The 27381-nt window shown below is 43.8% G+C and overlaps 1 protein-coding gene across 3 annotated transcripts in view; it reads left to right on the top strand.

Annotated features, from left to right (window-relative positions):
• Nucleotides 1–27381, top strand: part of SESN3 (sestrin 3) — a 180980-nt gene that overhangs the window by 76209 nt on the left and 77390 nt on the right. For 2 of the 3 annotated variants that reach the window (XM_073613026.1, XM_073613027.1), the window contains one exon: nt 15331–15393. The exons of the other annotated variant lie outside the window; for it this stretch is intronic. In XM_073613026.1, coding sequence (XP_073469127.1) covers nt 15331–15393 — 63 coding nt within the window. The remainder of the gene's footprint in view (nt 1–15330; nt 15394–27381) is intronic. 3 annotated transcript variants of the gene reach the window in all.

Genomic DNA, 27381 nt, shown 5'->3' with positions numbered 1-27381 from the left:
GAATGTGCTATTTTGAAAAAAGTGACAGGTTCTCTTGACATGCCAACCCTCTACCCACTGAAACCCCCCTTTGCAAGCTCCCTGAAATACATGGTACTTCTGAGTATGGGGAGAATATGACCACCTCCCAGGATACAGTGCTTGACTTGGAGTGACCATTGCCAGGCCTGTATATAGTCACTTTAAGGTGATAGTAAACTCCAGTTTTGAAGTACTTTCAGCAGTTGATTTAACCACTTGCCAACCGCCCGCACGCATGTACTACGGGTGAGCGGCAGCTGTGGGCAAAGCAACGTACTCGTGTGTGGCTACCAACTTCCAGGGCGTACCACACACCCTGCGCCTGCTATGATTGTACGCAGCGGGAGCCAGCCAATGATTCACAGCCAGGACTTGCTGATCAGCTGCGTGCAATCACTGCCCAGAGCTGTGTGTTGGTAAACAACACAGAGCTCTGTACAAAGGGAGAGATCTGTCCGTTTCTCATCCCTGTGAAGCAGGCTCCTTACAGTGATCGGGGCTGCGCCGCGTCCTAGAGGGTGTGTGATCACGGTGAGACCGCACGACGTTATATGACGTCGCCCCAGAACAAGAGCACATCCCGCCCGCTGTCATTTTGTTTATACGGCGGGCGGGAGGAGGTTGAATGCAATGTATAGGTCAACCTGAAAATACACGCTTTTGATTGAAACATTAGGTTTTCAAAAGACAAAAAAATTGTATCACTGAGTCTAAAGCTGCTTATTGCCCTTTACTGTAGAGTGATTGGTGTGGGCCCCTCAGATCTACTCAAAGGAAAATGAGAAAGGTAATTCATGGCCATTCGTTCGGTATCTAGTCTTAGACTGCTGCCCTAAAAAAAAAAAAAATAGAAAATAAAAATCTTCAGTTCACCATTACATTTCTGCAGCTCTTAGTAGTCAAGTAGATAATATGCCAAATGCCAAGAGTTCAAATAGCGGAACAAAAGACTGAGCAATATTAAAATCTGGCATGCTGGGACAGCTTGGATAATCCTAAAAAGCAAAATCCCTGTGGAGCTCAGCTAGTCTGCCTCTTCAGAGGGTCAGGTGGTGGTTGGGTTGTGGGGGGGGCCCTGGCACTTTACACATGGTGAGATTTTCTTTAAGGTAATGGGTATTATCAGTGTGTGCTAATGTAATCTTGTTTCTGTGTGTAGTTTGTTGCTATTTACATTCTATATACATAGTGTAAGCCATAGTTACACATAGCATAATACTTAAAGTGGTTCTAAAGCCTAATTTTTTACTTTTATGCATTCCTTGTATTAATATAAAAAATGTTTAGGCTTCAGCATCTCCCCTTACCCCCGTTTTTACTTACCCGAGTCCTCATTTGATCCAGTGCGGTGCACATCTGCAGCTCTTCTCTCCCCTCACTTCCGCATCTCGCTGGCTTTGCTGGGGCACCAGGAGCTATTGGCTCCCAGTGCTGTCAAAAGGCAGTGATGAGGGAGTGGGGCTTAGTCCGCTGTCTGTGTCAGCGGCGGGACTCGGGAGTGCCTCTATCGGAAGAGGCTTCCTATGGGGGCACTGGACAGAGAAGGGGACAGGAGTGTTGGCGGGGGACCAACAGGAAGGGCAAAGGTGGGGGGGGGGGGGGGGGTGCCACTTAACATTAATGCGCAGTTATCTGGGATAATCCTTGGTTCTTAAGCTCCAGGAATCTTGCATTGTCCTTTTCTCTCCTGCTATTCTGCTGCATGTCCTGTCCCATGCCGCCATCTTTGTTTTCTTCATCATCGGAAGCTGGCCTTACCTTCCTTGTTCTTGCAGTCGGCCCCCTGATGATGCAGCCCCAGACGTTTTTCCTGTGCTGTGGGGAAGCTGATGCCTCAAGAGATATGTAGCGTCTGTACATCAGGAGGAGGCTGACATGCCATTCTTACCTAGATCAACGCATGGGGTGGGTCAAATTGAAAAAACAATTATTTTAAAAAAAATAAATAAAATTGATTTTGTGTGTATATATAGTGGAGGGGGGTATATTAGAATGGGGCATAATGTATTTTAAATCTAATTTGAAATTGCAGAATGGCCAATAGCTTGACCTATATCCACCCATGACAGTTATTTAAGAGTCCTTGCTACCATCAATACATCCTAATTGTACAGGAGAAACCCTCCAGTCTCCTCCATCGAATTTTGTTTTAATGACCATTCCTTGTTGTGTTCAATGTTTTGGACAGCTGACGCCGTGACTCTTTAACTGTATGTTGTAAGCGATGTTAGGGCTGATAATTTATGCATATGCGCCGCATTTCAAGATAACCCACAGGAGGCTTAAAACAGCAAAACCGTGTTCTTGAAAGGAGATGTGGTCGTGAGAATGGGGAAGTTGAACAGCACAGATGGGATTTTCAGGGTATAAATAGCAATTTACAACATATATTGGTTGTATGTATAAATTTAGCTTGTAAACATGACAGAAGGAGCAAAACCAACCTTGGCGACAGTTCCAAAATGCAAAATTTTTGGTTAACACAAAAGCAGGAGGCTTTAGTGTTTTATTAGGCGAACATCAAACTTTCATAACTGCACATTAAAGCAAACCTGGCCTGTGGTTTTTTTTAAGAACAAATAACAGCGCTATTACCTCCCAAATAACAGCGCTATTACCTCCCAAATTATGCATTCGTGACTGGACGACCAGGGCTCAGGCACAGATTGTGGTCCACTAAAGAACTGTAGAGAAGAAAGATCACCGGCACCTTGGTCTAATGCAGGAGGACATCAGCTTTATTAAAACATCAGTGCATGCAGCAATCAACACGTTTCTACCATTCAGCCTTACTCATGGCTGATTAAGGCCGCTATGGCGGAAACACGTTGACTGTTTGTGCTGCACACCCGATGTCTTAATAAAGCTGATGTCCTGCTGCATTTGACCAAGGTGTCGGTGATCTATTGTCTCTACTGGTCTCTATTTTAACCTGTTGCCGCCCACGTAACACAAATGTGATTTTTCTAGTGCCCTAGCTGCGTGCCCCTAGCACAGAAACCACTGTCGAAGACAGCTCTCGGTCCCAACTAATGATTGGTAGCTGGCAGAACTGGCTCCAGATCGTGTGACCATTGTGACAGCCAATCCAGTCCACATGATCAGCGATCTTTCCCGCCACCACGGACGTTCAGAACTATTTAAAGGGACGCCGGGCAGGCAGGCAGGGTTTAAAAAGTTCATACCAAAGTAAAGTTAATATTTCACTGTTTATCCCTTATGGGAATAAAACTATTGTGGCCGAACCGCTTGGCACCCTGCTTAGGTGTTTCAGCCAAATGGTGCCTCCTGCCCTCCAAAGCGTTCAAGCAGACTGAGAGCTAATACCAGCCCTTTACCAGTCAAAAGGAATGACTGTTTGTTGAACAAAAATACAGGTTATTATACACTTCAAAAGTAGGTCAGTCACCACATGAACAATAAAACCACATATTTACCCAAAACCTCACACAATGGTTAGATAACGAGGTAGAACTGACACAAGGCTAATCCCATCACAAGAACCTCCAAAAATTAGCCAACAGACAGAAACGATAGGTTACTCAATTAAAGTGGTTGTAAACTGTTACACCACTTTTACCTACAGGTAAGCCTAAAATAAGGCTTACCTGTAGGTACTATGAATATCTCCTAAACTTGCACGGTTTAGGAGATATTCAGCGTGCATGCAGCTGATGACATCATCGGCACATTCGCTCTAAGGCAGTGGTTCTCAACTCCGGTCCTCGGGACCCACTAACATGCCAGGTTTGCAAGATAACTGAAATACATCACAGGTGATATCATTTGCTGCTCAGTGATTGCAGTATTCTAGTCTGCATCTTCCCAAGGTAATACATAAAACCTGGCCTGTTAGTGGGTCCTGAGGACCGGAGTTGAGAACCACTGCTCTAAGGGTTCAGCTTACAGTGCTGGACCTTCAGAGCCCGTGCTGAAAACGGCAGCTCCCGACGCTGTGAGAACCCTGAAGAAACACCGGATGTCACCTGTCTCAGCGGTGAGCAGGTGCCGCTGGAGGGCTTTGTTCTAAGGTAAGTATTTCATAATCTGCTAGTATGCGATGTATACCATTATGCCATTGTCTTACATGTTTTCTTGGGGTTTTTTGTATTCTTCAGCGATTTACAACTGCTTTAACTCAAATAACAATGGGAATTCACACCTAGAAGACACACAGTGGGAGAGACACACATAACAAACAGTGATCCCACCCCACCTCAGACTGGCCGGCAACAGCCCACAACAGTCTATGAGACAAATTCATACAATGTTCCGGTAAAATGAGTAGATCTCTTGAGGGATATGGTTGATAAATATTTCTGTTCCAAGTGAAGGAGCTTCTCCAGCCCAGTTTGCAGGAGTGCCACCATATTTCCTCTGACCAATAATCTGTACAAGATTACTATTACACCTTTCCATCCACTCCAGAAGGGAAGCCTTTATTGTCCTTTATTCAGAGAAGTAATCCAAGCCTCGCTCTTAGCATTCATCACGTGGTTGTCCATCATTACAGAATGATCTGCTCTCTACATGGGCCATAATCAGTGGGTAGGAGGCTTGCCCCTAGTCCTCTCCAAAAGCCCCTGTCCTGATTGGGTCTGTCAACGATCAAATTGGATATCAATCAAGAAAAAAATGGCATGGCCGAGCGATACGTGACCGATGATGAGGGTTTTGATCGACCCAAGTTCGGTTGTGGCGGGAAAAAAAATCGGCCATACAAGGTAGTAGATCGACCATTCAGAGTGTAAAGCGCCATCAGTTGATCCTCAGTCAATATTTTTTCTGCCACAACCAAATGACTAAGGCTGATTGAAACCGTCATTGTCTGTTGCTCATCGCTCTGAAATAACATTTTTGCTGCGCTCAATCGATGTCCGATTTTAAATATACATAAAAACACCTCTAATGGGTCATTTTTAGATCTATCTGTTGTATTATCCTCCTGTTATGGGCACACTATCCAGGAGGAAAAAAAGCTATAAAACTAGTGAGCCTTGCATATGATTACTGCTCTCCTGTGAATTGGTGTGGGGTGGATTTTCTCATCGGTATGACAGCTTCCATTGCAGAGCTATGTGAAATGATGTCCTAAGTAAACAGGCCCATTTCGCACCCAAGTGAAGGTTCACGCAGATACGCATCTTTGAACGTGCGGGGAAGAGAGGGGGGGGTCGCCATCTTGCAGCCATCGCACTGATCCGGCATTATACAATCTGGAAAGTGGTTGATACGACCTAATCTCATTGCTGATAACAAGGCTTGGCTCCCGCTTTAATGGAAGGGCTAGAGTTTACTTTATAACTGTGTGCAAGCGCAGAGTACACACAGAGCGAGATATTAATGTGCTTGTTTTATAGTGTGCTTAATCCTGTCATTAGTCTGTCGGTAATGATGCCATTAAATGTGGCTTCCTAGCGGGGAGGTTTGCAAAAAGTAATGACAGTTCTAAGAATTCTGCAGCTTTCTGAGGATCTCGGTAGAATCTCAAAATGGATTTTGCATCCATGACGCCTTTGTGGCATTGATAAGAAGTTGTTGCTTAGCAATGGCCGGCCAGAACCTTTATCGCCAAGCATTCACAAAAGAACGAACGAGGTTCACTTATGAGACCCAGGGCACAAAAAAAGAAAAAGCGTTAAACAGCTATACAGATCCTGCCATTCTTTAATAAAGGGCAAGAGAAATGCTTGCAACCTGTAATTCCTATAACTGAATTTCTGAATGTCATTTTCTTAGTGAAGCTATATAATTCAGTAGTTTATCGGAAACTTGGGCCCATATTAGTAGAAGGGGACACATACTCCCCAACGCTGCTGTGCATAAATACAATGCTCAAAAAGATTAAAGGAAGACTTTGAAAACATTTTTGATCTCAATGGGGAAAAATATGCTGGGTATCTATACTAATATGGACTGGATAATGTGTTAGGAAGGAAAGGGTGCCACATCGTTTGATGGAAATGAAAATGATCAACCTACAGAGGGCTGAATTCAAAGATACCCCGAAAATCAAAGTGAAAAAATTATGCAGCAGGCTGGTCCATTTTGCTAAAATTTCACTGCAGCAGCTCAAAATGGTTCTCAGTAGTTTGTATGACCCCCGTGTGCTTGTACAACGTCGGGGCATGCTCCTAATGAGACGACAGTTGGTGTCCTGGGGTATTTCCTCCCAGATTTAGACCAGGGCATCACTGAGCTCCTGAACATACTGAGGTGCAACCTGGTCATCAGGCAAGCGTGGGGGCCATTCAATGGTATAATTTCCTTCATCCTCCAGGAACTGGCTGCATACTCTCACTACATGGGGCCACGCATTGTCATGCACCAGGAGGAACCCAGGACCCACTGCACCAGCATAGGGTCTGACAATGGGTCCAAGGATTTCATTCCGATACCTAATGGTAGTCAGAGTGCCATTGTCTAGCCTGTAGAGGTTTGTGTCCCTCCATGTATATGCCTCCCCAGACTATCACTGACCCACCACCAAACCGGTCATGTTAAACGATGTTACAGGCAGCATAACGTTCTCCACAACTTCTCCAGACCCTTTCATGTCTGTCACATGTGCTCAGGGTCAACCTGCTTTCATTTGAAAATCACAGGGCACCAGTGGCGGACCTGCCCATTCTGATTTTCAATGGCAAATGTCAATTGAGCTCCACGGTGCCAGGCAATGAGCACAGGGCCCATTAGAGGACGCCGCGCCCTCAGGTCACCCTTATGAAGTCTGTTTCTGATTGTTTGGTCAGAGACATTCACACCAGTGTCCTGCTGGAGGTCATTTTGTAGGGCTCTGTCAGTGCTCATCCTGTTCCTCCTTGCACAAAGGAGCAGATACCGGTCCTGCTGATGGGTTAAGGACCTTCTACGGCCCTGTCCAGCTCTCCTAGAGACTGCCTGTCTCCTGGAATCTCCTCCATGCTCTTGAGACTGTGCTGGGAGACACAGCAAACCTGGCAATGGAACGTATTGATGTGCTATCTTGGAGGAGTTGGACTGCCTGGGCAACCTCTGCAGTGATGGCGATTCTTGGCACCCCAGATTTTTTGGAACTACATTTCCCTACACTGCAGAGTGCATGAGCATCATTGGAAATGTAGTTCCAAAACATCTGGGGTGCCAAGGTTCGCCATCATTGCTCTATGGGGTTTAAGTATTGCTTTATGCTACCAGTAGTGACACTGACACTAGCCAAATGCAAAACCTAGTGAAAAACAGTCAGAAAAGATGAGTAGGGAAAAAAAATGTCAGTGGCCTCCACCTGTAAAACCATTCCTGTTTTGGAGGTCATCTCATTGTTGCCCATCTACTATACCTGTTAATTTAATTAACCCCAAAGCAGCTGAAATTGACTTGACGCTATACTCTGATTAAGAAGTGTTTCTTTAATTTTTTTTTCAACAGTGTATAATGAGGCCTCGTGAACACTGGGATCTGGGCAGAAGACACAGCCCTGCTGCTGGTAGCCTGCATGAAACTCTGAGAGATTGAAAGCATGCAGAGTGCAGAAGTCAGATGTATGTAGTACACACAGTGCAGAGCATGGAGTGCAGAGGTCAGGCGGCGGTAGCGTGCAGAGGTCAGGCGGCAGTAGCGTGCAGAGGTCAGGCGGCGGTAGCGTGCAGAGGTCAGGCGGCGGTAGCGTGCAGAGGTCAGGAGGCGGTAGCGTGCAGAGGTCAGGCGGCGGTAGCGTGCAGAGGTCAGGCGGCGGTAGCGTGCAGAGGTCAGGCGGCGGTAGCGTGCAGAGGTCAGGCGGCGGTAGCGTGCAGAGGTCAGGCGGCGGTAGCGTGCAGAGGTCATGCGGCGGTAGCGGTCAGGGGTCTGATACCTGTAGCGTGCAGAGTGCAGAAGGATGTAGCACACAGAGGTCAGGAGTATTTAAATCGCTGAGGTCAGGACAGCACCACTAAAGCACACAGTAGTGATGTAAAGGTCGGTGAGAGCATTCAATCCATGCAGCAGAAGACACAGGAGATCAGAGAGCAGATTTCAGGGATTGATTTTTTTCTTAAGGGAACAGACAGTGGAGAGGCGATTGTTTACTTTCTCCTTTACAGGGATGTCTTTTTAGCCAATTTTCTTTAGCTAACAGGGCTGCTTTGCTTTGAGCTGCTTTGGTAACTGAGGTACCTAATTGCTTCTGTCCAGATAATGTTTAGTTGGTTTATGACTTCTGTCTGCAGTACAAGAACTAAGACCAAGGTTTATCATAATGAGGCCGCAGGTCCAGCTTTTTATCCTCTGAGATTTTTAGATTTTGCAGTTCTGTGTTGTACAATGTAGATTCGAGCTAATGAGCTCTTCAGGGAAAGCTGACCAAAACCACTATTGTAGGAGCAGTGAAGTTCAAGGCCACCATGACATGCTGCTGGACTATAGGCAGTTACTGAATCATGTTTACGGAGTTGCAGCATTTTCTTCAGTGCACCACTATGTACGCTTTGTTGTGCTATGCTGCAGGCACATTGACATCTACTGTAATATATATATATATATATATATATATACATATACACAGAGCATTTTTTCAGCTGGAACGCAGTCCCGGCACCTCCAGCACTTATTGTTTGTAATGGCAAGGGGTGCTGGGGTGGGCTGGAGGGTCCGTTGTTACTGGAGCGGATCTATTTTTGAGTGGCAGTCTATTGTTGCTTGTGGGTCAATTATTGCTGGAAGAGATATACTATTGATTTTTTTTTTTTTTATTTATTTATGGTACTTATATAGCGCCATCAATTTACGCAGCGCTTTACATATACATTGTACATTCACATCAGACCCTGCCCTCAAGGAGCTTACAATCTAAGGTCCCTAACTCACATTCATACATACTAGGGACAATTTAGACAGGATCCAGTTAACCTACCAGCATGTCTTTGGAGTGTGGGAGGAAACCGGAGTACCCGGAGGAAACCCACGCAGGCACAGGGAGAACATGCAAACTCCAGGCAGGTAGTGTTGTGGTTGGGATTCGAACCAGCGACCCTTCTTATTGCTAGGCGAAAGTGCTATCCACTACACCACTGTGCCGCCCGTTGATGGAGGGGGTCTATTGTTGCTGGCTGCTGGATAGTCTATTGATGCTGGCTGCTGGGAGATCTGTTGTTGATGCTGGGTGGTATTTTGTTGTGGGGGTCCATTATTGCTAGGGGGGGGGGTTCTATTGTCCCTGAGTGAATCTATTGCTGCTGGCTGTGGGTAATCTATTTTACTACTTTTCTTGCTATCATTAACACATTTTATACAAATTACTTAGCACCACAAAATTATACTTGGCTCTGTACTCTCTAAAAGGGGAAGTACTGAGAGGTGGATAGGGTATAAAACCAAGGAACGGTGCTCAGAGGTGGGTAGGGGGCGGAGTTGAGAAGTGACTCAGAAGGGGGCAGCTGTGTGTGTGTATGTGTGTGTGTGTATGTATATATATATATATATATATATATATATATATATATATATATATATATATATATATATATATATATATATATATATACATACCGTGTATATATAGGCTTTGGGTTGCTATTGTAAATGATTGGCACTACAGCACATTGGGGTGCATTTCTAATAAAAAATATTGCATAACAATTTGCCCAGTGAACGTGCATGTACAGTCGTTCCGTGGTAAGGCAGCAAAAAACAAAACAAAAAATGAATCTTATTAGGCTATCCTGTGCTGGTTGAATACTTTTCATTGATTTAAATAGCAAAATATCTGATTTGACCACTAAATAGCGCAATATAGCCATCTTTGTGGTATTTACTCTTTTTAAGGCGGTTGTATAGTCTTTTTTTTTACTTTTACCTACAGGTAAGCCTATAATAAGGCTTACCTGTAGGTAAAAAAAATATCTCCTAAACCTTTACGGTTTAGGAGATATTCCCCTTGCTATGCGCCGCTGACTGCAGCGGCGCATGCGCACAGGGGATTCTCGGCTGAAGCCTGGCAGCTGCCGGACCTTGCCGAGTAAGAAATCTCCCACGCGCATGCGCGGGAGTGATGACATTGCGGCTCCAGCCACTCACAGCGCTGGAACTGCGATACCCGGAAGACACGCCGAGGCAACATGACAGCTCCCTCGGCGTGGACCAGGTAAGATACCGACGCCTCGTTCTAAGGTAAGTATTTCATAATGAGCTAGTATGCGGTGCATACTAGCTCATTATGCCTTTTGCTTTACAGGGTTAAAAAAAAAAAAAAAAATTGCGGGTATACAACCGCTTTAAACAATCAACTAGCACAGATAATAGCCTAAGAGCAGTCCTTTTTTTTTTTTTTTTTGCCCTATTTGCACAGAATTGTGGTAACGCAGTAAAACATACATTTTTGTAAAGCTTTACCACATAATTTCAGTGTGAATGGGCTTGGATGGATTAATAAGGAACTGAAATTTTTCCTGGGAGGGGGAGGAACAATTCTGGGCTGCCTTCTGCTTTGGTCATGTGACTTGCAGCGTAGGCATTTGGTCATATTATCTCTGCTGAAGAGGAGCATCAGCCTTATTCACTCCACTCCAATAGGGACACATTGTGTGGGGGGTGGGGTGGCCTTATTCTATGAAGTCAAAGGCTCAGTTGTATTATGAACTTTCATAAATCTCAAGCTTACAGGTTTTTAGGCATACACTCTTGAAGGGGTTAAGCCGTTACAGTAGATCTGCAGCTCTCAGAAGCATTGGGCTTTATCTGTACATTGTGACAAGGCCAAGGTCATGGAACTCGTGCTATTGAGCCTCCGGTTTGTGCAATGATATCATTTTGTCAAGTGATGAGGCCAAATCGCAGCTTGTTTCATTTTATTGTGAAAGCTCGCTTTAGCGAGAACCCACTCCCGTCCCAGGAAAATGCAGCCTTTTTTGTAGAGATAAATAAGTTACTTGTCACAACCTCTGTAATCTGATCTGACTGTAAAGTTGCACTGGCATTTCTCCCACTCCCAGAATCCTTTGTGCTCTTGTACAAGCAACATTTTTATAAGTTGTTTTTTTTTTTTTTCGTTTTTTTTTTTTCCTTTTAAATTAATATTCTGTGTTGCAAATCAAGATGAAACCAGATCTAGGCTTTGACTTATCAATGAACCCTAAACTTTTCTATAATAACATTGCATGACAAGTAGATTGGCCTACATAAGAGTTGATTTTGTTAGTAGGCATAAGTGTAAGATTACCTTCAGGACTTTTTTTTTTTTTTTTTTAACCACCTGACCTCTGGAAAGTTTTATCCCCTTCATGACCAGGCCATTATTTGCTATTCAGCACTGCACTACTTCAACTGGCAATTGCACTGGGAGGGTTACTATCTGACACTGATTGTTGCTAGTGACACTAATACATTGATAAGTATTAATAATTTACACTGACACTGTACTATTGACACTGCCTGGGAAGGGGTTAACTGTCTGCCAAACAGTGTATAATGTGTGCTGCCTTTGCTTTCGGGGCTGGCTGTTTTTTTTCCCCCTGCTTTCCAAGGGAGAAGAAACCGCTAGATCGCTGTTAACTGTACATAGAGCTGTTTTTGTAAGCACGTAACTCTGCATGATTGGACACAGCCAATCAGGTGATTTCAGCCCAAATCATTGGCTGAAATTGGCTGCCAAACTCGTGCTATGTCCAATTACAGCATGAGTCAGTAGGGGGGCCCCAAACCCGGAGGAAGGTCTTCACGTACATGAACTCGCCTATGCTCATGTGTATGTTCTAATTCATCCCAAAGGTGTTCTATCAAGGTAAGGTCAGGAGTCGAGTTCCTCCACCCCAAACTCGCTCATCCATGTCTTTATGGACCTTGCTTTGTGCACTGGTCCAAATCATTTGGTGGAGGGGGGATTATGATGTGGGGTTATTTTTCAGGGGTTGGGCTTGGCACCTTAGTTCCAGTGAAGGGAACTCTTAAGGTGTCAGCATACCAAGACTTTATGGACAATTTCATGCTCCCAACTTTGTGGGAACAGTTTGGGGATGGCCTCTTCCTGTTCCAACATGGCTGCGCACCAGAGCACAAAACAAGGTCCATAAAGACATGGATGGGCGAGTTTGGGGTGGAGGAACTTGACTGGGCTGCAGAGAGTCCTGACCTCAACCCGATAGAACACCTTTGGGATGAATTAGAGCAGAGACTGTGGGCCAGGCTTTCTCGTCCAACATCAGTGCCTGACCTCACAAACGCGCTTCTGGAAGAATGGTCAAACATTCCCATAGACACACTCCTAAACCTTGTGGACAACCTTCCCAGAAGAGTTGAAGCTGTTATAGATGCAAAGGGTGGGCCAACTCAATATTGAACCCTACAGACTAAGACTGGGATGCCATTAAAGTTCATGTGCGTGTAAAGGCAGGTGTCCCAATACTTTTGGTAAGTGTGTGTGATATACATTTTTTTTTTCATTTTATTGGAATGCTGGTGACTTCATATCTCCCCATCCTGTTAATCAGTAGATCACCAGCTGAAGGTGTATCACAGGCCCATATGCCATTGGACGGCTCAGACACACCTTTCTGTGGTTAAAAAGAGAGAATAAAGTACAGCGACCTGGAATGACACGCAATTTGCAGCTTCTTAATCTGAGATAACATCTTGTGGGTTTGTGGTATGTGAGCACCTGTTACAAATATTCAGCAGACACAGAACTCTAGCATTGTGACTTGCAGAATTCCCTGTAGACACAACAGATATCACAGTAAGGAGGAACAGGAAGCTTTGCATGGTGGGCCTTCTGATACACACATTGAAATAAAACGTCTCTTCGCTATGACCCCCATGTTACAATCTATCCCAGTACATCGCCTTGTTGGAAGTCATGATGGCAACTGAGTTGATGGAGACTACATTATATGACAGCTGGCAATGCATTGTTAAAGAGGATCTTCACTCTAGAAAAAAAAAATAAAAGTAATAAGCTACAAATACAGTAACTGCTGACTTTTAATAAAAGGACGCTTACCCACCCAGGGATTCAGTGCTGTCTCCACCTAGGCTGGTTCTCCACCAGTCTTCAGGTCCCTGGCGCCGGCATGTTTACTAAGGGAAGCTTGCTGTGACTCCTTGCAGCTTCACAGCCGGCTTTCTACTCTGCATGCCCGAGCTGTGCTGTACTTTGTGGATGGTCCTTCAGCCTACTAGGATCTGTGACCTGTCCCAAAAGCCTGTGGGCACAGAGAGGTGTGGGCCAAACTAGGGGAGTGGGTACCTGTCAAAACTAGCTACCTGCTTCCCAAAAAAAAAAATTTTATTGTGCCAAATATGGTAGAAGGGGACAATAAGGACATGAAACTGATGTCTCTTTTAGGGTGAAGTTCTCCTTTGATCTGGCCATACAGGGGTTGAAATCAGCGGGTTTACCAAGGACTGGTCGAATTTCAATACACTGTGGTTGAACGGAAGTCGATTGTTCAACTGCCCTGCCCTGCCCTCTCTCTATTATCTTGCTTGATCAGCACGGCAGCCTATAGACTTTATAGCAAGGAATCCTTGCAACTTCTGGAGGAACCCTAGGGTTTCATGGAACCCTGGTTGAGAATGGCTGAATTAGGTTGTGGAGGTATTCTGCAGAACATTGTAAATTTTAAAGAACACAGTGGGACACAAAAAAAAAAGCAGAGGGACCAGAAAAAAACAGTACAAAATACTCAATAAAGAAATGTAATAAATACCAGTAAGAAAAGCTCATCCAGATCTAAATTTAAAATTGACTATACAAGCAGTAAAAAGAAAACAAATTTAAGGAAGAAGGTTCTCCAGTCTCAATTTTATTATTTCTGAACAACATCTAATAATAGTTTATTCAAACCCAGAACCAGAATAGAATTTAGAAATCCAAAATGAGAACAATGCCAATGACTGGCTCATTATGAAGTTGATGATTTCAATATCGAAAATTTCAGCTCGAGTAAGTGTAAACCTAACCACTAAAATCTCAGATAAGCTTTAACATGTCAATGTCATTTTAAAATTGGTGTTCAATATTTTTTAAAATCTGCATCAGTCATTAAAATAATAGTTGCTGGTCCTGCCATAAAGGTCCTTGCAAGGCACTTCCTGTTACAGGGTGACAACGCTTTGTCCTTGTCTCCAAACTGTACTCCTGCATTGTTATCCCTTCAGTCAGGCTCCTAGTGGCGACTTCAAGTGGCTTTTTTCCGTATATGTTGCTTAGGGCCTGCTGTTGTCACCATCAGGAAATCTGCCCTGCAATGCAACCGTCACTTGAGTGCATGCAGACAGGAAGTGGTTGCAAGTGGGCTGCAGAAAGTCAGCATAAGAAAGTGAAAACAGCTTGTATTTTATAAAAAGACATCTTATTTATGATGTACAATGGTTTAGCAACCTAAGTGTTAATCAGTAAGGAATTACCTCTGCTTTTAAAGAGATTTGACATCAGATGTAGAAGGCAGAGAGTTTTTAATGTAACGTGTTAGAATGATTTACTTTTATAATTATATAATCAAATAAAGTTGGTCAATTACATCTGTATATATAACAATAAGCTACTGAAACTATTGCATGTTCATAAATGAAATATTTTTAAAGGTTTATCTTTATATTGATATTTTGGTTATGGAAAAATTGTGGCGAGTTGGATCATCCCCCTGGCCTCTCGTGTTTTTTGGGGACTACAATTATAAATTTTATCTCCAAGTGATTCTGACTCACAGATGTGGAATCTCACTCCCCTTGTTGCAGGAAGATAAAGTAACAATAAAGATAATCTGTCCCTTTGCCTCCTGGAGAGAAAATCACTGGTTCTCTTGAATACACAACCATACACACACATTGCTTCCCTTTGCAGCAAGGGCCACACGTATAACGGGGCCCTAACAGGGCCATAGGCTATGGTTTTGGAGATCTAGTTGCAGGAGTACCCAAGAGTTATAAGCCAGCTGGTGAGTCAGACCACCAAACTCCACCTGTAACCCAAATCACTTTTTGGTCGGAGCCCTTCTCTATTTTGAATACACAACCACACACACACACATTGCTTCCCCTTGCAGCAAGGGCCACACGTATATCCGGGCCCTAACAGGGCCATAGGCTATGTTTTTGGAGATGTAGTTGCAGGAATACCCGAGAGTTATAAGCCACCTGGTGAGTCAGACCACCAAACTCCACCTGTAACTCAAGTCTCTTTTTGGTCAGAGCCCTTCTCTATTTTGCTAGTTGTAAAATTACATTGTCATTTATATGTTCTATGCACACACATTCATTATGATCGTAAACATGTTTCAGTATCTGATTATAGTGGTCAGTAAAGATATTTACCTTTTATTCAGTATATTATAAGCCCTTTTGTCCATTCTATTTTAGGATAAGAAAATCATAACCTCTCAACCATCAAGAGGACCAAGTGCCTTTATACCTGAAAAAGAGGTAACACTGAGCGGTGTAACGTGATAGTGGTGAAGGGATAGGATCAAGCTTTATGCACAAAATATTTGTCACAGCTTTGTGCTCTTAAATTATATTATATAAGATTAATTTCATTCTGTTGAAAAAAAAAAAAAAAAAAGGATTAATCCCAGGCAACTTTAAAACCCAACCTTTAATACACTAATGTGCTCATTCACATATTGTGAAGTAGTAGTTAAGTAAAGCTTCAGAATATAAGAAAATACACAAACTAATTCAGCTCTGTATTCATTAACCACGTAAGGACCGGAAGGATTTGCCCCCTTAATGACCAGGTCATTTTTTGCTATACGGTACTGCGTCGCTTTAACTGACAATTGCGTGGTTGTGCGACACTATACCCAAACAAAATTGACGCCCTCATTTTCCCACAAATAGAGCTTTCTTTTGGTAGTATTTGATCACCTCTGCGTTCTTTATTTTTTGTGCTATAAACAAAGAGCGACAGTTTTGAAAAAAAAAAAAAAATGTTACTTTTTGCTATAATACATATCCAAAAAAATATATAAAAAATTTTATTCATCAGTTTAGGCTGATATTATTATTATTATTATACAGGATTTATATAGCGCCAACAGTTTACGTAGTTTACAACTTGAGGGTAGACAGTACAAATACAATACACTTTAATACAGTAGGAATCAGAGGGCCTTGCTCCTTAGAGCTTACAATCTAAGAGGGAAGGTCAAGAGATACAAGAGATAATAACTGTGGGTGATGTGCTGATTGAGAAGATAAATGTACAGTTGTTAGGTGGGGGCCAGATAGGCTTCTCTGAAGAGATGAGTTTTCAGGGATCGTCTGAAAGTGGATAAAGTAGGAGAAAATCGGACGGATTGGGGTAGAGCATTCCAGAGGATGGGAGAGGCTCTGGAGAAGTCCTGAAGGCGAGCATGGGATGAGGTGACAAGGGAGTTTGGGAGCAGGAAGTCTTGGGAGGAGCGAAGAGAACGATTAAGTTGGTAGAGTTGGTAGAGACTAGGCTAGTGATGTAGCTGGGGGCCAGGTTGTGGATGGCTTTGTAAGTTCTAGTTAGTATCTTGAATTTAATTCGGTGACTGAGTGGCAGCCAATGGAGGGATTGGCAGAGGGGTATAGCAGACTCTGAGCGCTTTGTGAGGTGGATGACCCTGGCAGCAGCGTTCATGATGGACTGAAGTGGGGATAGCCTATTTAGAGGTAAGCCAATGAGGAGGGAGTTGCAGTAGTGGAGACGGGAGATGACCAGGGAGTGGATTAGAAGCTTTGTGGTGAGGAAGGGGCGTATTTTGGAGATGTTGCGGAAGTTGAGGCGGCAAATTTTGGATAGTCATAGTATGTGGGGCCGAAAGGTTAGTTCAGAATTACACCTAGGACTTTGGCGTGGGGAGATGGAATGATAGTTGAGCCATTGATATTGACAGAGAAATCAGGGGAAGTGGCACCTGAGGGAGGAAATATCATGAGTTCGGTTTTGGATAGGTTGAGTTTGAGGAAGTGATGTGACATCCAGGCTGATATGTCTGCTAGTAAGTTGGTAATGCGTGAGGAGACAGATGGAGAGAGCTGGGGGGTGGAGAGATAGATTTAAGTGTCATCAGCGTAGAGATGATATTTAAAGCCATTTTAAATGATATATATTCTTCTACATGTTTTTGGTTAAAAAAAACGCAATAGGCATTTATTGATTGGTTATCGCGTCTACAAACTATGGGATAGATTTAAGGACTTTTTAATTTTTTTCTTTATTGTTTTTACTAGTAATGGCGGCGATCTGCGATTTTTAGTGGGACTGTGATATTGCTGCGAGCAAATCTGACCCCAAACGACAGTTTTTGGGGACCAGTGACATTATTACATTGATCAGTGCTATAAAACTGCACTGATCAATGTAAAAATGACACTGGCAGGGAAAGGGTTAACACTAGGGGGCGATTAAGGGGGTAAGTGTGTTCCCTGGGTGTGTTCTAACTGTGTGGGGGATGGGCTCACTGGGACATGACAGAGATGGCTGTTCTGGATCACTGGGAACAGCAGATCTCTGAGATGTCCCCTGTCAGAATGGGGATCCGCTTGTTTACACTGGCAGATCCCCATTCTGCCTCTGTACTAGGCGATCGCGGGAGCAAGTACAGCGATTCGCGCAGGAGAGCCGACCTGCCGCCGTATAACGACGGCGGAGAGAAAAAGGAGATGGAAGGCGCGTGATCTAACGTATGAATCAAAAAATGATTAAGTTTATTCTTAAAGTGGATGAGTACAAAGAAATTACTGCGTATTCATAAAAACTAGGTTACAAAATGTTCATAAAGAATTAATCATGCCCATGCAAGGGCAAATGCTCAATGGTAGGCTTTATAACGATGATGGCTGGTCAGCAAGTGGTTAAAGGAGAAGTCCAGCCTGGGCTCGTTTGGCTGGGCTTCTCCTATGGGTCACAGGAGTGCAATTAGTTTTACACTCCTGTGACCCGGTTTCAGCAGAGAGCGGTCTGAAGTCTGATCTCTGCTGACATCACTGGAATCAGTCCAGGCACCCTGTCATCCCGACAGTAAAGTCTGGATCCGCCAGGTGCCTGGACTGATGGTCGTCTCAGCCTCTCAGCGAGCCGCTGATACCCTGAGACGGCCGCTCCCCGCCCCTCCACAGCTCAGCGCTCCAGTCAGCAAGGAGGAAGCAGAGTGGAGAGATGCTGATTGACAGTCAGCAGCTCTCTGCTCGAGCTGTGAGAACTGAGCCATCGGCGATATTTGATAGCTCGGTTCTCAGTGGAGAGGCGCCGGGGGTACAGATAGGGAAGTATAATGGAAGAAAAAAAAACAAACCCATACTTCTCTTTTAACACTTCTTTAATTCTTTTTTTTTTTTTTTAAACTGGTATCAGTCCCTGTACAGTATTGCTTCCTTTGGTGGGGGAAAAAGCAGCACAAGCAGCTAATCAAGTGTGCCACAGTGCTCATGTGCTAACAAGGGGCATGCTGATAAGAGGAGAGAGAGCAGAGAGATGAGCTCATCAGTTGCTTCTCCTTTAAGGCCTCTTGCAGCTTTAAAAAGCTCAGTACAGCTTATTTTTTTTACTGAGCTAAAATACGGCCAATTAATTGTAATGTGCCAATGCACTCAGGCGCGTAAACACTTGTAATGTGCATAGGCACATTACAATTAATGGGCTGTATTTTAGCTCAGTAGAAAAAAAAAATAAGCTGTACTGAGCTTTTTCAAGCTGCAGTGTGCAAGAGGCCTAGTCCAGTCACAGGCTGGCAGAGGGACAAGACCTTTAAATGTTATCTACATCTAAAAGATGCTGTGTGGCAGAGCTGTATAAACCTCTAGACAGGCTGGACAGAATTTTTAAACACATTGCTACGTAGGTAAAGTAGTTCCCTGATAGGTATTTCATCTCTGCATTTTTTTTTGCTTGGAGTCCAGGTTTAATGCTATATGCCAGGTGAAAGTACAATATTACATTCCAGATAGATTAAAAAAAAAAAAAAAAAACACAATTAAACCTAGTTATGTATTCAATAAAATGTAATTTATTGCTATATAAAGTTATAAATATCTGAATCTGTCTTGATGTCCTCTCTTTGTAACGCTATACATAGCACTTACACAGGGAGTGGGCGGCTCAGCAGAGTAAATCTGGGTGCTATTACTTTACATAGTGCTGCCAGACAAAAGCCCAAACATACTTGTAGTAGGAAAGTAAAGCTGGTCACACGCGGCTCACATTTTGGATGGTTCATTTGAAAATTTGAGCCGTGGGTGGCCTTCTGACACCATCCAGCTGGACAAACTGCAACTGGAATATCGAAGTAGCCGGATGGAAAAAGAGTCGTCCAAACAACGGCTGCATCCAATGAGCTGCAGTCAGTGTTGGAGTGTTCTGACAGCCGCAGGTGAAGGCTGTCAGAATACATCAGCTGGCAGCAGGAGATTCTCTCTATGTGTGGATAAACTATCCCAACATAGAAAGCAAAAAACATTTGGTTCTCTGCCACTAATGAGAACCCAAATATAAATATAAATAATTCTGCGTCTTGAGTGAGATGAGCAAAAGGAGAAGATCCCTTTTATAGATGGAACGATATAACCTTGAGAAGCTTACAAAGCCATATACGAAAACATATTTTATTTTTTATTTCATTTTCTCACTTCAAATATATTCTAAAAATCCTCTTTGTTACCCTCCTAGTGGCAAACAACTATGTTATGTGATCGTTCGACAGCCGACCAACGAAACAGCGTCCGTTGGTGGAAATCGTTGCCAACATTAACACATTGAAAAAAATGGTTAAAAGAGCAATCGATTTAATACGTAGTTTTGACGTTTCACTTACAAGTGGAAGTGATGTAGTGTGCGTGTGACCTTGTAGCCTTCCGCTCATGCGTGCTAATGTTCGAGAGATTTTTTTTACTGACGACTGTCACACCAACGAATAGAATATCGTTCCTTATCAAACGATACAACACAATTTTTCCATTTTTTTCCATCCAAACTTTTTCGTTCACAATATTGGGTATTACTTGTTGGGAATCAATGAGTAGAAAATCAGCCGATCATTCGCAGAACGGAAATTTTCGGCCGATACTCTTATCATGTGTTGCTGCTATAAGGCAGGGTCGAGTTTCGAATTTTCTTTCGAAAATCTTATCTAAGAATTTTCGTTCGTATTTCGCGCCATTAGTGGGCTGCAGCAACAGCCGATTTTTGTTCAGCCATCGAATTTGAGTAATCGGACATGTTGGAAATTTTTTTAAAAAACTAACGATTTTCTAATCCAATGATGGGAGAATTGTGCGAGAAATGTAATCAAAAAAGAAATGCGCATGTGCAAGAAAAGAAGATTCCCAGCCACGAAAATTATTTTCTGTAGCAACAGGAGGTGAAATTGAAGGCTTGGTTGGTCGAATTTCGAAATCAATGGTGGTACCATCGGATCACAAAACGCACAAATTGTCTGATTTTCAAAAGAAAATTCTTTCGAAGTTCGAACCATGTATGACCAGCCTAAATGTAGCAATAGGTGAATAAAAAGCAAACTATGTAAGTAGCAAATCACAGAAGGGTTAAGAGCCTTATAGAATGTGGATCTTCCACCTCACGTTGGTCCGATCGTCCATTTTTCATCCAGATGTTGCTGGAGCCTATGGATGTGGATGGGAATCCTGGGTAGCACTGGGAGACCCCAAGATGGCCGATGGTGGAGAGCACATGGCTCAGGAAGTGTCGTGTGTGGCCGTGGTTATACCTTTCAAGGAGGGGCTGCCTCTTTCTCAAACCAATATAGGTACAATAAAATACAATATAGCGCAGCACAGACTGGTGGATCAAATGAGGATGTTTATCATATGTAAAGACTTGATACCTAAGGTCCCTTTCACACGGCCTGTCTGATCAGGTCCGCCTGTCAGTTCTTCAGGCGGACCTGATCGGTCTTTGCACTCTCCCCTATGGAGCGGCGGATGTCAGCAGTGACATGTCCGCTGACATCCACCGCTATCCCATCCTGCCTGCAAAATTCTGACGGATGGTGGTCCTACTTTCCGTCCGTCTGGTGGATCGGATGAAAACAGACTGGCGGCCCATTTTCACCCGATTTCCCCATAGGGGAGAGCGGGACTGTGTCCGTCTCTGCACTGCACAGTGAGTGAAGACAGACCTGTCATCCACCTGCTCAACGGGCATCAACGGATCGACCCCCGCTAAGCAAGCGGAGTCCGCCAAATGGTGGTACCCGTGTGAAAAGGGCCTAAAGGATTTCCTCTATGCATGCTTCATCTATGTTTAGTTTAAATCCCAAAAGTTGCATAGCCAAAATGGCACCCTGAGAGCATAAAAAAATTTGTTCTACTATTTCCCTTCTGTATCCAAAACCAGAAAAAAAAAGTTTTGGCTGGACATACCCTTTAAATTAGAGGCAGGAGCTGCCTTTGATATACAGCATTCTCCCTTCTGTCTCAGTCATGGCGCTCTGTAATTCTCTGGTTTCTGTGTGATCGGGGTTACTGGGTTTGTCTAGTAAAGTGAGAGGCCTGCTGAGCTTGCAGATCCAGTCAGTTGGAAAATATAGGCTCTGTGTGTATATTCTAACTAAAAATACTCCCAGAAGGGCTGTAAAGGGACAAGGATTACAATTAATGTGTGCTATGATAAATCTCTTTTCATTTTCAATGTCAGGGAGCACAGTATTAAGGCTAAACATCAGATCGATGTTTAAGAATCACTCTTTAATGCTATGTGCTTAATAAAATGTATTTTGAAGTAAAGCTGTATTAAGTACCTGAGTTTGTTCTTATATCTGCTGCATGTAGCTCTACTACATTGCACAGTGCAACCAATCTAACACTTCGAGATTACTAAGTGTAATGCCCCGTACACACGGTCGGATTTTCCAACGGAAAATGTGTGATAGGACCTTGTTGTTGGAAGTTCCGACCGTGTGTAGGCTCCATCACACATTTTCCATCGGATTTTCCGACACACAAAGTTTGAGAGCAGGATATAAAATTTTCCGACAACAAAATCCATTGTCGGAAATTCCAATCGTGTGTACACAAATCCGACGGACAAAGTGCCACGCATGCTCAGAATAAATAAAGAGATGAAAGCTATTGGCCACTGCCCCGTTTATAGTCCCGACGTACGTGTTTTACGTCACCGCGTTCAGAACTATTGGATTTTCCGACAACTTTGTGTGACCGTGTGTATGCAAGACAAGTTTGAGCCAACATTCGTTGGAAAAAATCCTAGGATTTTGTTGTCGGAATGTCCGAACAAAGTCCGACCGTGTGTACAGGGCATAAGAGCAGCAGTGGCGACCCATCCATAAGGGGCGCCGCCCCCCTAATCCATGCACCCTTAATCTACATGCAGGGTGCATGACGCATGGATTTCAATGGGGTTTTTTTTTTTTTTTTGGAAGCGCATGATTAGAACCCGAGGCTCTAATTGGTGTAAAAAGAGGGTGGGGTCGTGGGCGCAGAGCACTGCACCCTGAGCCCACCCAGTCGTGTGACAATAGCGAATTAATATTCGCTGTTGTCTTCCTGATTTTCCTCCCGGCCAATCAGGAAGCGGGTCTTAAGACCCGATTTTCCAAGAGGAGAAGCGACCGTATTGGCCGCTGAGGAAGAGACTCAGGGGAAGCCGTTGTGAAGCCGCCGAGGAGGAGGAGACGCAGGAAAGAGCCGAAGCTGCCCGCGACCTAGATGGGGTAAGTGCTGGGGTGGTGGGCAGGCAAGCGAGCAAGTGACGGGGTGGTAGGGGGATCGACCGATTGGGGGGTTCCCACCCCCTCCCCCCCCACAAAAAAATGGAGCACCAGCCACCACTGGTGAGCAGGTGCGATGCCTTCATCAGTGTGGCTTTGCACTTTCCTTGACCACTTAGCTTGGGGGTTTGGTTCAGCTGTACTGCTTCAGTGATATGGAGATCCAGACCTAGCTATGCTATTTCGCAGGGCTGCTGGCTAACTTGTACATATGATTTATTCTATGCAATACATGGCCATAATACTTAAATGAGCTTGTTGGTCATCTAATTCCAAAGCCATGGGAACTGATATGGAATTGGCTCCCTTTGTGGCTATAACAGCCTTTTGGTAAGGCTCCTTACACAAGACTTTGGAATGTGTGTCTCTGGGAATTTGTGTGCATTCCGCCAAAAGAACATTTGTGAGGTCAGGTACTGATTGTTGTATGAGAGGACCTGTATCGCAATCGGCATTTTGGTTAATCCCAAACATATTTAATTAAGTGGAGGAAAAGAATCTGTGCAGGTCACTTGAGTTCCTCAACACCAGACTCCCCAGACCCCGTCTTTAATGTGCTGGCTTTGTGTTCAAGGGTACAGTCATGCTGGAACAGAAAAGAGCCTTCTCCAAGCTGTTTCATCAGGGTTGGAAGTGCACAAATGTCTAAGATGTCTTTGTTTGTTGTAGCATTAACAGTACCCTTCAATTGAAACACCTAAACTGAATAATTGGCAGACATGTCCACATAAGTTTGGTAAAGTAGTCTAGTTTAGGGATCTCCAAACCTTCTAAACAAAGGGCCAGTTTACTATCCTTCAGACTTCATAGGGGCCAGACTGTGGCCAATGGGAGTAGAAAATTTCCTGGCGTCAGTAACGATGCCCCATTATTGGTGTCCATGAGAGGACTAGTACCCCATTATTGGAGTCAGTGGAAGGAATAGTGCCCCATCATTGGTGTCCATAGGAGGAATAGTGCCCCATCTTTGGTGTCAGTTGCAAGAATTATGCTCCATTGTTAATGTCAGTGGGAGGAATAGTGCCCCAAGGGCCAGATAAAGGCAAGCAAAGGGCTGCAGTTTGGAGACCACTGGTCTACCTCATGGACAGTTTAAAAGATTAAAAGTTACGAACTTTGGTTTTCATTTACGAAGTGGAAAACCCATGGGTCCCCTGTGCTCTTTTGCCGATTGGCAGGGATGTCCGGTTCTGAACCCCAAAACTCAAGCAAGGCTGATAACACTTAATGGCTGTATCTTACCATGTTCAAAAAAACTTTGTTTCTGGGTATAGTTTGGATTATTATATACTGTATGTATGCATTCATGGGAATCTTTTTTGCTTATTATATAAAGAAGTTTTATTTCTGGCTTGTGAGTACTGTACAGTACTTGTGCGTTGCTGATTCTTTTACCTCACAGCACCTCTACCAGACAGGGTCTGTCTAATTGAAAACAATACCCTCCCTGCAGTCGCACCACTTTTGTGAACATAATAGGTTCACTTTTATCCCCAATAGAAGAAAAAAAAATTCTGTTTTTTTGAAAAGGAAAACCAGCAAACCACATTTAGAAAACTGTGTGTTAATCAATAGCAACATTTAAAATATGCTTTTTCAAAACATACAGACACTCCTTTGGCCTCATTCCTGACACTTGGATGCTTAGGGAAAGTAATGCTGTTTACAAAGGAGACATGACTCATAACTGATATTTTAATGTTTCAAATAAAAAAGAAAAGTCTATTTTTCTTGTCCATGCAGGACACAGAGTGTCTTAATCTTGGGGTTATACTGCTGCCAACAGGAGGCTTGGACACTCGCAAACCACAAAACCTGGAGGCCAGCCCAGGGTATTGCCCCCTTCCACTACAAGTTTGCTTCAATTGTTTGCTAATGTCCCAGAAGGATGAATGTCCTTTCTTCATCTCTGTTCTTTATAGTCAAGACTATTCTCTACATTCCTGCTGGAGGTTTCCCCTCCAGTCAGAAGCTATTCAGCATGGTCGTTCCCAGCCAGCCTAGCCTGGAAATGACCTTCTGGCACAGGATTCCACCTGGGGCTCTTCACAGGCTTAGTTCTGGTTAGGTTAGAGGTGCCTCTGTACTTGCCCCGACTTGGCTGGTTAGGCCAAGAACTGGAAGCTCCCTCATTTTTATTGGTTGCTAGGTGCCAATGTTCATCATTTGCCATGATAGGGGTTAACACTGTGGTACTGAGTGCTGATGCCATCCGCTGAGTGAAGTGTCACGCCCACTCGCTTTGTGCTCCAGTTGCTGTCATACAATGTTGAAGCATCTCCTTGCGGCAGCTCCTGTTGCCGCATGGACCTCTCTTTTTTGATTTATTCCTACTGCCTGTCTATAGTGACTTTGGCCACCTCAAGCCTCCTGACCCTCGGGTAACTGACCCATACCAGGGTTTCTCAAGTACTTGAGTCCTTGCCTCTTACCTTGAGCCTGTAAGTTGCCTAACTGCTTTGCCACTGCATCATGTCTGATTCTAGACATGGGGACAGTCCTCGTCGTCCTGGGTGCCCCCAGATCACTTTTTACTAACAAGTTGGCGGCTGCTTGCAGGGCAGCTACTGATTTCTGAATCATGGAGTCATGTTGCTCTCTCCTGTTAGTCTCTCTCTCTTATCTTTGAAGTCCTCTTAGGCTCTCTGAAGTGTAGCTGGGTCCTCTGCCATCTCAGCTGAGTTTTTTACTGTGGTTATGAAGGATTTTTTGACACAATTTACCCAGGTATGTGCAAACTCTGATATTAGAGGCCAAAATCGCACTCCTGTGCTATCTCCAGCAACACTCAAGCTCTTGTCAGAAGAGCTTACCCTTGATGAGTCAGTCTACTGCTATTACTCCCAGGTAAAAAGACAGCGTTTTGGCCCTAACTGATGGTGGGTGCACCAATCTGAAACTAGAGGATGAGTTCATTGCATCTTCTAGTGCTGTTTTTCAGCCTTGGGTCATATAGGACCCCTTAGGAGCGAAAGCCATTCCCTTTGAATCTGCTTTTACAACTGTTTCTATACGAAGATTGGAAGTGCCCTAATAGATTGGTTGCTCCCCCTTAGTGGTTGATGGCCTTATATCCATTTGAGAAGTGGTCTATCCTTTCTGTGGATCTAGCCATATCTCTTGCCCCATTATCAAGGTGACTACTATTCCAGTTGAGAATGCATTTGCTTTCCTGGAAATCAGAACTTTGTTTTTATTGGCAGGCCTGGCCCTGCACCTAGTGTAGGTTGTGATGTTACTTTTTCAGACATTGTTTGACTGAAAAATCTTTAAAAATGATTTAACCATTGATCCTGTGCTCGTGAAAGCGTGGAGCAGGTGGCTGGGGCATTGAGCTTCAGTTGAAACCTCTCACATGAGTTTCCTATCAGTACATACATACAGGGCACTTCGACTGAAATCCTGGAATGTGGAGCTAATTTGTAACAAGCATTTGATCCACATGCCCTTCAAGGGGCAACACCTCTCTGGACCAGCCCTAGATGTTCTGATTAAGGATGTTACTGGTGGTAAGAGCTCTCCTAAGGAGCCGACTGTGAAGTTGTCTCCCTCTCTGACTGTCAAGAAGAGAACCTTTCGTTTCTCCACTTCCTCAACTTCAGCAATGTGGACCTCTAACCCATCCAGCACTCCAAGTCTGCCAAATACCTTACTTTTCTTGTAGGTGTGTTTCCACTTTTCAGACTGAAGAGATGACTTTTTACCTTGGGCATATTGCAGTACATATGCTTGGGTCCGAGAGAGGGCTGTTCCAGGGCTACAAAAAAGTTTTATTCATTGCCCCCTCCCCTCAAACCTTCCTGTGTCTCCTCACATACTAAAAGGCACTTCTGGGCCCTATGTACATGGTGTCATAACGCCAGTCTTTGCCATGGAGCGGTTCCAGTGATTTTAGTCAAAGCTGTTCACTGTTCCCAAACCTATCCTGGACCTCAAAGCTTTGAATGTCTTTATTCTGGTCCACAGATTCTGGATGGAATCGACCAAATCTGTGTGTGTCAGTACAAGTCTGATCATTGGAGGACAGGAAGGCTGTTCTCCCAGCACAGCCAGAAAATAACCACACTGTGATGAATATGCTCTTATGCCTAGCATGGTCAGTTTGAAATAGTAGAGCAGGGGGACTGGTAGGATCACCAGGTATTTCACACCAAGGAAAGAATTACAAAGAGAACAGGATACTCTTTAACAAAAGTACATGCTACCACAGACACACATCAGGAATATGAAATGTTGGGGTAACATGTTCTTTACCAGCATGGCTATTAAAAACCAGGTTGCAAGGGATAGGAGCATCTCGGAATCTGGGATTCTAGCTCAAGGCTAGGAAGTCTGCCTCCCTCAATTTCTATCATGGATGTGAAAGACTTACTATACTTGTGGTTCATTTGGGAGCTTTATTGCATGAGTTTCTCTTTGGAAAGTTGCGTCTGCACCAGCATCTGGCCTTCGGCACCAACTAAGGTCAAGTCTCTGCTTTTTTCATACTGTTTAGGATACTGCTGAGACCAGATCCAATGGACACCCAAGGCGAGGATGCCAAAGTGCATTCCTATCAAGCTGTTAAATTCAGAACTACAAAAAAAAAAAATGATGCAAATTTACAGCCATGAAAGAAAGCTAAGGAAAGGGAAGAATAATAAGGGTTAACTAAAATATTAACTACAAATTTTAGGGTAAAAAAAAATATACTAAT

Source organism: Aquarana catesbeiana, linkage group LG02, assembly GCF_042186555.1.
Source record: "Aquarana catesbeiana isolate 2022-GZ linkage group LG02, ASM4218655v1, whole genome shotgun sequence".
NCBI classification, from domain to species: Eukaryota; Metazoa; Chordata; class Amphibia; order Anura; family Ranidae; genus Aquarana; species Aquarana catesbeiana.
Note: the sequence above shows the minus strand (reverse complement) of the source record. Positions and strands in the feature narration are given on the sequence as shown.